Source organism: Oncorhynchus clarkii, chromosome 2, assembly GCF_045791955.1.
Source record: "Oncorhynchus clarkii lewisi isolate Uvic-CL-2024 chromosome 2, UVic_Ocla_1.0, whole genome shotgun sequence".
Lineage (NCBI taxonomy): Eukaryota > Metazoa > Chordata > Actinopteri > Salmoniformes > Salmonidae > Oncorhynchus > Oncorhynchus clarkii.
In genome coordinates, this window is record NC_092148.1 from 27,328,914 (window position 1) to 27,341,777 (window position 12,864).

The 12,864-nt window shown below is 43.2% G+C and overlaps 1 protein-coding gene across 1 annotated transcript in view; it reads right to left on the minus strand.

The window, feature by feature from the left end:
• LOC139380615 (zinc finger protein 385D-like) overlaps positions 1-12,491 on the minus strand; it is a 41,291-nt gene extending 28,800 nt beyond the window's left edge. Inside the window, exons 1-2 of the mRNA XM_071123501.1 lie at positions 12,097-12,491; positions 6,259-6,404 (exon numbers count right to left, since the gene is read on the minus strand). Of these exons, the coding sequence (XP_070979602.1) occupies positions 6,259-6,404; positions 12,097-12,118 (168 nt within the window). The 5' untranslated portion in view covers positions 12,119-12,491. The remainder of the gene's footprint in view (positions 1-6,258; positions 6,405-12,096) is intronic.
• Between the last annotated feature and the right edge of the window lie 373 nt (positions 12,492-12,864).

Consider the following 12,864-nt stretch of genomic DNA (forward strand, 5'->3'; position numbering starts at 1 on the left):
TACTCAGGAGGTGTCTCACCCAACAGAGCCATTGAGTTTATATCAGTCTGATTCTCTGTGCTCTGAGTCGGAGGGGGACCAGCTTGAGGGGGACCAGCTTGAAGTAGGTTATACCTTCAAAAACTGTTTAAAATTACATTTCTGCCATTTATAACACTGCACTCATCCATCACATTAAATGTAACCTGTGTGTTTGCTTGTTTATGTGTGTCTCCTACCCTGTTCCCTTTACTCTGCTCCTGTTCTCCAGGACCTAGCGGTTCCGCCTAACACCCAAACGTGGATCCACCTGATGTCCTCCCTTACCAACCACCCTCCAACTTTTCATTACATCTACGGCTACTGTTGTTGTCATTATCTGTTCAGAAAGTTTTCTTGCTTCATCACACCCTCACACCCTCTCTATTCCACACAGCACCCACCCCCTCTCTATTCCACACAGCACCCACCCCCTCTCTATTCCACACAGCACCCACCCCCTCTCTATTCCACACAGCACCCACCTCCTCTCTATTCCACACAGCACCCACCCCCTCTCTATTCCACACAGCACCCACCTCCTCTCTATTCCACACAGCACCCACCTCCTCTCTATTCCACACAGCACCCACCTCCTCTCTATTCCACACAGCACCCACCTCCTCTCTATTCCACACAGCACCCACCTCCTCTCTATTCCACACAGCACCCACCCCCTCTCTATTCCACACAGCACCCACCTCCTCTCTATTCCACACAGCACCCACCTCCTCTCTATTCCACACAGCACCCACCTCCTCTCTATTCCACACAGCACCCACCCCCTCTCTATTCCACACAGCACCCACCTCCTCTCTATTCCACACAGCACCCACCCCCTCTCTATTCCACACAGCACCCACCTCCTCTCTATTCCACACAGCACCCACCTCCTCTCTATTCCACACAGCACCCACCTCCTCTCTATTCCACACAGCACCCACCTCCTCTCTATTCCACACAGCACCCACCTCCTCTCTATTCCACACAGCACCCACCTCCTCTCTATTCCACACAGCACCCACCCCCTCTCTATTCCACACAGCACCCACCTCCTCTCTATTCCACACAGCACCCACCCCCTCTCTATTCCACACAGCACCCACCTCCTCTCTATTCCACACAGCACCCACCTCCTCTCTATTCCACACAGCACCCACCTCCTCTCTATTCCACACAGCACCCACCTCCTCTCTATTCCACACAGCACCCACCTCCTCTCTATTCCACACAGCACCCACCCCCTCTCTATTCCACACAGCACCCACCTCCTCTCTATTCCACACAGCACCCACCCCCTCTCTATTCCACACAGCACCCACCCCCTCTCTATTCCACACAGCACCCACCTCCTCTCTATTCCACACAGCACCCACCTCTTCTCTATTCCACACAGCACCCACCTCCTCTCTATTCCACACAGCACCCACCTCCTCTCTATTCCACACAGCACCCACCTCCTCTCTATTCCACACAGCACCCACCTCCTCTCTATTCCACACAGCACCCACCTCCTCTCTATTCCACACACCAGAATTCAGTATTTCAGTCTATGACTGCCACGTGGGTGTTCCAGGACATCTGGTGAAAATAAATGAATGACACAACTGTACCAAAAAAAGATCAGAGTTTATATATTTAAATCTTAAAATATTGGTTTTCACAGCTGTTTCACAAGGTGTTTGTTGTTGTACATGTTAAGGTATCCCTTGATGGCATTTGTTAGTTCAACATTATTAATTGTTGTATCCTAGGACCTACAATAGGTACACATATATTCAACCACAAGGGTGTACTAATGAACTATGCGAGATAGATATATTTTTTTTATCATAATAGAGGAATACTGAAATAATATTAACGTAGCAATGTTTAAGACATGGATTTCAATTAGCTTCAAAATGGCACAAATTTCTTTCCACCCCATGGCAAAATATATGTAATTGCAGGAAATTATCTGTAAAACTGCACATTTTTCTCTCCGCCTCATGGCAAAATGTGTAGAATTGCAGGAAATGAACTTTAAAACTAAATCTAATTGTAAAACTACTTTTGCCCACGAGGTGGAGGGGCCTCCCAACAGATTCTCGCCTATGGCCCCCAAAAGGTTAGGGCCGGCACTGGCTTGAAGTGATATGGTCATTTTTTTTATGTGAATGCAATGAATTATATCTTTGGAAGTTTGTAATACTACTGAGCTCTAGATATTGTAGTTTGTGTACAAATCAGAGGATGTTTCAGAGTCTCAGGGGGATAACTGTGGAGGAAGACATAAATACATATCATAAACTTTTCACATAACAGCGGAAGGGAAGTATAAATGTTCACAGAATCCCAGCTCGAAGTAGGGTGTGGCAAAAGACCACAAACCATCTCCTACGATAGGCACGTTCAGCCCTCTAGCCGCCCTAGGCTAACAATCTAAACGATGATGTAGTCTTGAAAGATTGTCAGTCTCGTAAATGCACTGGGTTAATCTTGTCTCGGTGAGAAAAATATTTCCTCTGCTAAATCTTTCCCGGGGACCGTACATGGCACGTGTGCTTAACATTAGGGAACAATCAGTGTTGCAGGTGCAAACTGCTTGCGTGACTCCCCAGCTGTTTCTGGTTTAGCAGTGAAACCTGGTACCGTGCAGACCTGAACCTCACGCACACATCCCCACAATGGACAGATGCCTCTACCTGGGGTGTGAGAAAGAGCAGTTGGGTAATACACAGAATGAACAGTTTAAGATTGATATATTGTCACCTTTTCTTATTCATATTGGCCCACTTTAAGAGCAACTAATAATGCAACAGAATCACGTTTCCTTCTTATGAAAGACTTTGAACTCGAGGGTTCATTGGTTGAGCCACTATAAATCAACCTGTGTATCATAGACTATGGGGCTACATAGACCCTTGAATGCACTGTAACACATACAGTACAGTATGATTTCTTGTCAACTTTTTCACTTTCTTTTTCTAAATCCATTTTGTGAATATTCTACTTTGGAGAGGGCTCACTGCAAATCTTGAGACGAGAGAAAGCACTACAAAATAAGTGAACGAGTATTGACAATACTTTGCCAAGGCAGGCTGCTGGCACAGAGCATCCCCATAAAGAATTGGCTTTAGCTCCACAGTTTATCTCTGCATTCCTACTGAGAGAGCTCTCTGGCCGCTACCCAGGGGAGTGAAATGTTATCATGGGAGAAACCGTCAAGAAAGCGCTCGCCATATAAAGCTACTGTTAGGGGCAGAGGTTAAAAAGCACCGGGTGCTAACTGATCGCAACCATTGCAATAACCATATAGTCTGTATTGCGCGTTTACATCAGGTGGCATTTGCAAGGGCGCACCACCAGGGTGGTCCTTATCCCCACTGTATTCTCCTCTTTGGTGGTTCAGCTGCTATCCTTATGGGAATACAATTTACAGAATCCATTAGCTGTTACGAGATTTGCGTAAATCAAATAAAAATCTGCAAATAGTCTCCGCCCTTTGTTCTTTTTTCAAATCACGCAGCGCTCCTCCGCTATCATTTATCATCCAAAGCAAAAACAGATAAAGCCGTATGCTTATACGCAAGTGCATTTGAAACCTACATTTCCATTACTGGTATTGATAGAATAATTGACTTTTAGAGGGGGGGAGGGGGATTGAAATGGGTTGTGATGCTTGAGGGACTCCGGGCTGAAACCCATGTGTCATTCTCAGTCCGGGACTACAAAGCAATTTTCCAGCCTGCAGATCGGTAAGAAGGAATCAATATCTCACAATCCTGATTACTCTACAGAGGAAATAGAGTTTGTATTGTTTCTTCAAAACAAATGTAAGCGCCTGGCAAGATAAATGGTATTTTCAGCGGTGAAGAAACCACCCTTAACTGAAAACTACTTTTCCCATTCACTCCTTTCATTACACCCCCAAACCAACACCTGTCTGTGCTGAGTGTTGAGCTCTTACTCTTTTTATTTGGTTTGTTTCTGTTCTTTCACTCTGGCCAGCTCAATATCACTACTGCAGAGTTGCTGTAATCTAAAGTTCTACACCTATTTCACAGTTGGTTTCACCTTAGCCGTGAACGGCCTTCCTGCTCTGTTGTTTCTTCGTCTACAAAAACTTTCTTTCTCACCCTGACAAATAAACCAAATGTTTTCTAGGAAATATGAAGAGGAGATTCTACAAACCAATTCTTTCTAACATAAAATACTGCAGCACAATGCCCAGAATTGAATATGCAAAGGAAATTAGCGGGGTGTTACAGCAAATGAGTCAAAAAACGTGTATTATGTCATATATTATAAATACACGGTCATATTACACAAGGACACATTTCTATTCTATGAGAAGTAGCACAGCCCAGGAAGAAGGAATAGCAACCAAGGGGGGAGTATAACAAAACATTGAGAAAAGATTCCTGCTATCCCTTCTGGGGAAACGTATCCTGTTTATGTGAGTCACATACTGTATTACAGAACAACATTGACTGAGAGCTGCAAGGAGACTTGGAATCTATCTCATCAGATGCAGGTGTGGTCATGTACGTAACTCCCTGCCTCTGGAAAGAAGGCGGGAAACGTGTCTGCTGAATATCACGCCAGAACTCTGACACTTTATTACACCGGAGTAGATTAACGGAAAACTGCAGTCATCATCGTAGTCTATATCATTATTTTGCATTTTGCGAATCAGAGTGCATAAATGTTTATTGTGCTCTAGAGGCGCATAAGCAAAACTGACATTATATCTGATAAAACTGCCACCTTTCCAATAGCTGATGATGGTAAGTAGCTTTAGCTAAACCTTGTGTAGTACATTTAATAACATCTAATACCTCTCTATCTCCACTGGAAAACATTGCATGATTACCACACATGTTATTGACCCACTTCATCAATCATTTGATTGAATTGATCCCTTCTTTCTGATGAAGGGCATTGACGGTCGAAACGTCACGATTCTAACTCAAATTAAATCAATAAAGCATTGAGTTTTCAATTGTGAGTTAGAGTCTCGCCTCTTCCTTCAAAACATTGAATTGATCCCACTCGCAACAATGCTGTGAAACGTCTTCACACACAACTAACCATGGATCATTTCAAATGGACACACACATAAAAAAGCTCTCCATCCCACATGCAAGAAACAGACATCACCACTTTGTTATGTCCCTGAAACCAAACCAATACAAAAGTTATGCAAGTGTAAGCAGCACAACCAAACATGGAACAATAACTTGTGCATAAACACTTTTATAGCGCTGTTGATCGTGCCAACGCTAGCTTTTACAATCACCCTACATTAATTCTGCCAGTGATTAAACGTCAAGGGCACAGAGAAAGAAGAGAGAGAGAGAGTGAGCGAGAGAGAGAGAGAGAGAGTGTGAGAGAGAAATGGAGAGTGTATGGGAGAGGTGATTACCCCATGTTAATCCAGTATCAGCTTTCCGTGATTTGGAGGCTTCCCAGTACATTACTCATTACATGCTGAAAGGTCTGTTTAATGCAGATTAGAGGGTGAGAAGAGGAACGGAGGCAAAACTTGAACTTTCTCACGAAATCCATTCCTGATACTATCTGGCTTTTAACTGGACTATCCAAGCCTTGTTCTGTGATGATGTCCCCACTTGTCTCCTGTGTTTTCCTGCAGCTGTGCTCCATATTTCTGGTTCTGTTTCAAGCAGACTTTAAATTGAGCTATCCCCCGTAATTCAAAGGCAAAAAGCTCATACCGTAGACTTTTATCTGTCACATATTTTCCACTAGTCATCATTTTGTGATGATTTTGCTAAATTCAAACCTGATGAGGCCACATGCAGTATTTGCCTATACTTTATATCTGCGTACAAAGAAAACAGTGCAAGAGAATACAGTCAACTTCTACAATAAGTGCACATTAGATATGTGTGAAGTCTGTTCACATGCAATGTATTTAACGAGCCCCAATCCCAATATATTATTTTAAATTACCCTGGTTGACTGCCTGCTCTGGTTTAGTGCACACATTTACGACTATCCTATATCATTGTTTACATCAGCAGCTCAAATGATTGGAAATGTATGGTCAAATGTTTGAAAGAGGCTCACACTTCAAAAGACAAATCACATGCCCTCTAACATGAATGTCATCATACTAAATCTAAACCATTGCACCAACGATATCAGATACCATACTTTATGACCTTAGCCAGACCTAACCAGGATCGTAACGCCCAATGACCTGAGCTGATCCTTATCACATGACCCGGGGCTTACCATGCCGAAGCCGGGGAAGAGGCTGACTGCTGAGGCCGTATCCAGGGGAAACGGGAGCTGGAACTGCTTCATGCCCAGAGACTGCTGGATGGTGGGCAGAGCAGGACGTATCAGCGTCGGCAGGAGGCCATTTTGACATGCATTACCTGTAGAGGAGAAGAAAGAGAATGGGCAGTGTTCAAGGGTCTGTGCTGTGGTGGTTCTCAGTTAAACAAGAGTATGATATTATGAGCAAAATGTACATGTCTCATAGACACAACCACCAAAAAAGTCAGATTTAAATGAGATGAAATATGAGAGCACTTGTATCTGGGGGGCTCCCAACTGTATTTGGGAGGCTCCCGAGTGGCACAGCGGTCTAAGGCACTGCATCTCAGTGCAAGAGGTATCACTACAGTCCCTGGTTTGAATCCAGGGTGTATCACATCTGGCCGTGATTGGGAGGCCCATAAGGTGGTGCACAATTGGCCCGGGGTAGGTCCTCATTGTAAATAAGAATTTGTTCTTAACTGCCTTGCCTAGTTAAATAAAATATTTTAAAAATGTGATATTGGTCTGCCTTCTCTAACTATGATGACCTCTCTTCTAATGAAAACAAGGCCTCTGGACTGAGTCTGAACAAGTTATAGATAAACAGAGACAATTCAGACATAGCCGACATAGACAAATCCAGTATGATGTTAATTGGATCAGGGGAATGCCATGTCAGCCTTATCCAGTTGCATTTGACTCTTTAACAATCCTTCTCGTCAGCACTGTTTAAAGCTGCAATCAATATATGGAACTTTTTGGGTGACCCGACCAAATTCACATTGAAATAAATGTAAGTTATAAATCTGTCATTCTTATTGAAACCAAGTCTAAGAAGAAGCAGATATGTTCTATGTGTGCTATTTCTATGCTTCCCGTTCTTAAGTTTAGTTTTTGTGTCTTCTACTTTGGGTTTTGTAAACCAGCTTCAAACAGCTGAAAATACAGTATTTTTGGTTATGGAAAATATATTTCACAGCGGTTTACATGGTACATTATTCTCTACACTATGGTTGCTTGTTTTGTGAGAGAAACTGAAATTAGGCGAACTATTCGAATTTTAGCAACCAGGAAAGGGCGAAGCGATTTCTGCATAGTGTATCTTTAAGAGAGAAATGTCTTAATGCTGAAACCATCCTCTTAGTCACAAATATGAAACGAGTGCACCAGACCAGACAGATCAATAACCAAGAAGATACAATAACAAGGGGTGCAAAACAGTCTGGAAAAAAACCAAATTAAATACGTTCATTGTCATCTACATGAGAGAAGCCAGAGCGGGTTTTATAAGCCATGAATTACAACCAGCAGAGCCTTTCTTCAACACCGGGGGATTAGAAAGCAGCTTTCCAAAACATTAGGAACTAAAGAAAGCCATTCCGTACCCATTAATTAGAACCAGGGATGACTTTTACCACAGCACATTTAACAACATGACGAACTCGGAGCCAGCACGACTAAAAGCGCAGATACCATATCAAAACACCGGCTTGAGACAAATAAAAAACTATGTTTGCCACATCAAGTCCCCAGGCGATGGTAAGGCTGAATAAAAAGAAGCAGTTGTAAAAAAGAAAGAGGGAGAGAGAGGGAGGGAAACCACAAGTCTTTTTTTCCCCCCTCTGCTCGGAGGAGCACTGCCATCTGTTGGAAAGCAGCAAATGCCGATGGTCATGTGGAGACACGTCCCAGTTCTCCTCTAACAAAGCATGTCCTTCTGCAGCCATCATCCCTGCAGGATCCTCCACTGACATGTTGCCTGACGTCACCCTGGAAACACGTTGCCGACAAGCCAGATTGCCGACCAGAAATGCAACGTGCAGTCAAAACAGCCTATTCAAACATCCAGAACTGTACTCTGGTTGAGGAGTGAGGAGTGAGCTACAGTATCCATTGTGGTGTTTCAAATATAAACGTGTCCATAGAAAAAAAGGAAAGAATGGATCTGGTTGTGATGGAATTCTTATACAGTAAATTACAAGAGGCACATAGGAGTCCAGCCTCTCAGCTCTACTGAATGACAAAAAGCGAACAAATTACATCGGTCAATATTTTAGCCAATCTTTTAGTCTCCCCTAACAGAGTGCAGTAACTCAAAAAACAATTTCCCCATTTCAGGATGGCGTACTGAGACAAGACACTTTAACCTCATGCGTTCATTTTCACTTCCTCCGTTCCGAAGGATAACAAAGCAACACTGATCTCCCAACATGCACAAACACACAAGGAGACATTCCATCTTTTAACATTGCCTCTTGTACGGCTAGTGTTTCAACTCCCTGACCTGAACGTTATATTAGCGCATGGCTCATTGTAGTATTAAGAGTAGCGCTTGTAGACTTGAGTAAGTCCTTTCTCTAGGTATGAGACTCTCTAGCTGTGTATAATACACTCTTAGAAAAAAAGGGTTCTTCAGCTGTCCCCATAGGAGAACCCTTTTGGGTTCCAGGTCGAAAGAACCCTCTCTGAAAACGGTCCTATATTGAACCCCAAAATAGGTTCTACCTGGAACCAAAGGGTTCTCCTATGGGGAGTGTGCAAGTGTGTTTTCATGTGGTGTGTTTTGAAACACGTGTGAAATAGACGTGTGCTGCTCGTAAACACATGTAAACGTGTCCTCGTAAGTTTGTTTAATGTGTATCTGTCAATGTCGTGTGCGTCACACGTCTTTTCATGCATGTCTGTGCGTGTGGGCGCCTTGCTTATCGGCCCTCTTAAAAATGTCTTTATCTGGGACTAAAACCCTGCGGCAGTGTGTCGAGCGAGAGTAAAGATGTCTGAAGGACACAGACTAACGTGAATAATTAATCGTCTTCCACTGCTCTCTCCCACCTCCGCCTCTCCTGGTCTTGATCCCGACTGCTCTCCGATAAGATCTGTCCAAAGGGCCGAGATTCCACATTCCACTGCTGTCATGGAATATAGAATCTACGATGCAACGGTCTACTATTTCACAGAGCAAATATAAATCCAATTGTTGGGAAAGATGAGGTCAAGTGCGTGTCAAAAACATTCATATCCTGATGATGTCTATTCAGATGTGTTTCACAGCATTGTGTTCTTAGGGGCTGTCTGATTGTATTCCATGACCATAATTACACTTAGGATCAATCACTGTAATTAAGATGCAGAGGTTACAGTGGTTTCACCCCATTTACAAAAACAACAAACATGTAGAAACATTCAAATCTCTTATTAATCCATAACATTTGAAGATTGGTCAATTAGAAACAGATTTACACCAATGTACCCCTAGGCTACATGTTTGTATCCATTTCACTAAGCTCTCCGCTGCATTGCTAACGGTTAGCATTTAGCTCCGGGCTCAGACTAGAATAGCCTGGCTAACACTAGAACCCCACCCTCTCAACGTAACCCGCTCTGTTGTCATGACTTTCGCGGTGTAACCTCTAATAAACACAGCTGTCTCGGAGTTTGATCCAACAATCACTTCCACTGTGCTCTGTAATCTGAGGTTAACCAAAGAGATGTTTACGTGCTCTTAAACTCCAACCGCCAGGCCAGATACACCAGATACGTGCTCTTAAACTCCAACCGCCAGGCCAGATACACCAGATATGTGCTCTGGGCCTCCAACTCAACACTAATCCCTTTTATGATTACAGCTCACACTAGGAGACATTACTCCTGCTGAGTTACTGTCTTTTCATTGGCCTTCTTCATCCATTTGGTTCATGAAGAGGGTTATTTGCATAGGGGGCACATGGGGAATTCTCGCCCTTGATTTTTGTTTCTTTTTTCATCAGAAATTCTAAGGGATCAAATTCGTAGGGATTTGTAGAAGTATTATGTGACAGGAGAATTTATATCATTCAAAATGCATATTCAAAAAGTTTTCAACCAAAAACATCTTTGAGGAAAACCACAAACTTTTTTTCTTTTTTTATTCTAAAATTATTCTCTCACTGACACAACAGCTAATTTAGCTGTGTTTCTAGTCTAACATATTATGCAAACTATATTAATATATTCATCCACAAATGCTTAAGCTTAAGCTTAAGCACAACCAAAACCTAACAAGCTTCCTTCCTCCCTTTTCCTCCATTATGCAGTGACGACATTAGGCATTAGTACAAGAACAAAATAATTCCAGACATAATATACTTTTGATTATTTTATTCACAATGCACTTCTTTTTCATTTGACAAAAGTGATAAAACCTGCATTTCACCACCCTATCGTCACTAGGGCTACCTCTGTCTCCAGGTGGGCCTGTGTGTTGACTAAAGCTGATGAGTCACGAGGCTGAGCTGGCACCAAGGAGGTGACTCCACAGACCAAGGACACCAGACCGTCCCCACTACATCAACACTCCTTGCCCTTCAATCTACACAGAGGGCTCATGTCAACAGTATGCATATCAGTACAGGAGAGATTGACTGCATCAATTCTTGTTTCTGTGAGAAATATTATTGTGTAGAAAATTCCAAATGGTCTGTAGAATCAACTTACGTATAGCTCTGAGAGACATACTTACCCCAGCAGACATGCCACCAGGGGTCTCTTTACAGTCCCCAAATCCAGAATGAATTCAAGGAAACACAGTATTATATAGAGCCATGATCATATAGAGCCAATATAGAGCCAACTCCCTTCTATCAAATTATTCAAGCAAAGAAATAAAACAACACGCACAGCACTTAGGCTTTGAGGCATATGTATATGTAAGGATGTGTGTGTAACTGTCAGTAATGTGTGTAACTGTCAGTAATGTGTGTAACTGTCAGTAATGTGTGTAACTGTCAGTAATGTGTGTACTATTCTTCTTATTCTCTGTGTGTCGTTCAGTCTTTGAGCTGTTCTTTTCTACTGATATTCTGTATTGTGTCATGTTTTATGTTTTGTGTGGACCCCAGGAAGAGTAGCTGCTACTTCAGCGACAGCTAATGGGGATCCGAATAAGATACAACAAAAAATACATCCTGTGGATGAACACCTGCCAGACAACCAGCAGTCACACGTCTCTGAGAGCTAATACATCACACCTGACACACATCCTACATCATAACCTCTTTCCTAAAGGACACATTAGCAGTCTGCTCACAATGTCACCTGGCTCCAAAACAAAAACTCTCTGTAACACTTTACTTAAAGCCCGCAGGTGTAATGCATTGTAATGCAGTTACAATGCATTATAAGTCTTGTCATCATTATAAGTCTTGTCATCAGCATGATGTATAATGAACCCCTTATGATGTCAGAATCTCACTCCATAAGGTTGCTGTGTAATTTGAGATCATTTTAATCCCACAAAAAAAGACAGTGCCCTTTTATGAAGCCTTGCTGCGGCAAGAATCAATGCAATTATTCTTCTAACGTGAGAATGTAAGCCAGCGATGTGAAGACCACTTGAAAGGAAAGCACTCCTGCTTTAAGTCTGCCTAAGCCTCTCATCAAACACAAATCTAATGGAAGAAGTCTAATTCTTTCATTTCTCAAACTATTCTAGACAGCATATCAAGTGGCTCTCAAAGCCGACAATGAGATAGCTTTGTCCTTCTTTGAATTCCTTTGCTATAAACACATCAGCGAGAGTCTATAAAACATGTGAGATGAAATGCAAACCTTGGACTTTCAACCCCACACATGGATCTAGTCTGGCAGGATGGATAATGGCTAGGGGGAGTAGATACGGTGCCTAGGGCTTATCCAACCGTGTCAAATCTAGTAAGTGTGGAACTTCACACTTTCCTTCCTTTTACGTTAACCAAATCATCCGCTCCATCTCTGAAGATGATGTATGTACTGCTAATGCCACACAAACACATGCACAGGACACAAACTCACCGAAAAACATGCTGCTCTCCATGACTCCTTAGACATAGGGGTCTGTATGTCCTCTCGGATGCCCTGCCAGGTTGTGTGTGTGTGTGTCCATGGGCAGCAGCCTGGGCATGTCTCACACACTCTTTATGTGTGTTTGTGTGAGTGTGTGTGTGTGGAGCTCTGTAGTCCGTCTCTCTGTCTGTGTGTCGTGTCTGCAGCCGTTACCGTGCAAAGCCGGCACCCTCCTCTCACAGTGGTCTGTGTCCCCCTCCTTCGTCTCTCTCGCTCTCTCTTTCTCTCCACACACTGCTCTCTCTCTCGTCTTGCTGGTTCTGCCGGTCTCTCCTCCCCTCTTTTCTCCTCCCGTCCTCCTGTACAATCTCCTCTCTACTCTACTTGAGCGCTGGCCCCTCTGCGTGCTTCTCTCCTCTCCAAGGTGTCTATCTACATTTTCCAGCTACAGCCTCTCTCTCTCTCTCTCTCTCTCTCTCTCTCTCGCTCTCTCTCTCTCTGGGTTTCTTCTCTGTCCGTCTCTTCTTTGTATAAAACTCTCCCCGTTGCCTCTCTCACACTTTCTATATATCTTTCCCTCTTTCTCTCCTTTTAATATCTTTCTTTCTTTACTTCTTTCTTTAACTACCTATCTTCCTCTGTTCTCTGTTCTCTCTTCCTCTGTCTGTTTCCTTACTCTCTCTCTCTCTCTCTCTCTGTCTCTCTCTCTCTCTCTCTCTCTCTCTCTCTCTCTCTGTAATCTGACTCCTGGAGCTGGGCTGATATCAGTGCTGTTGG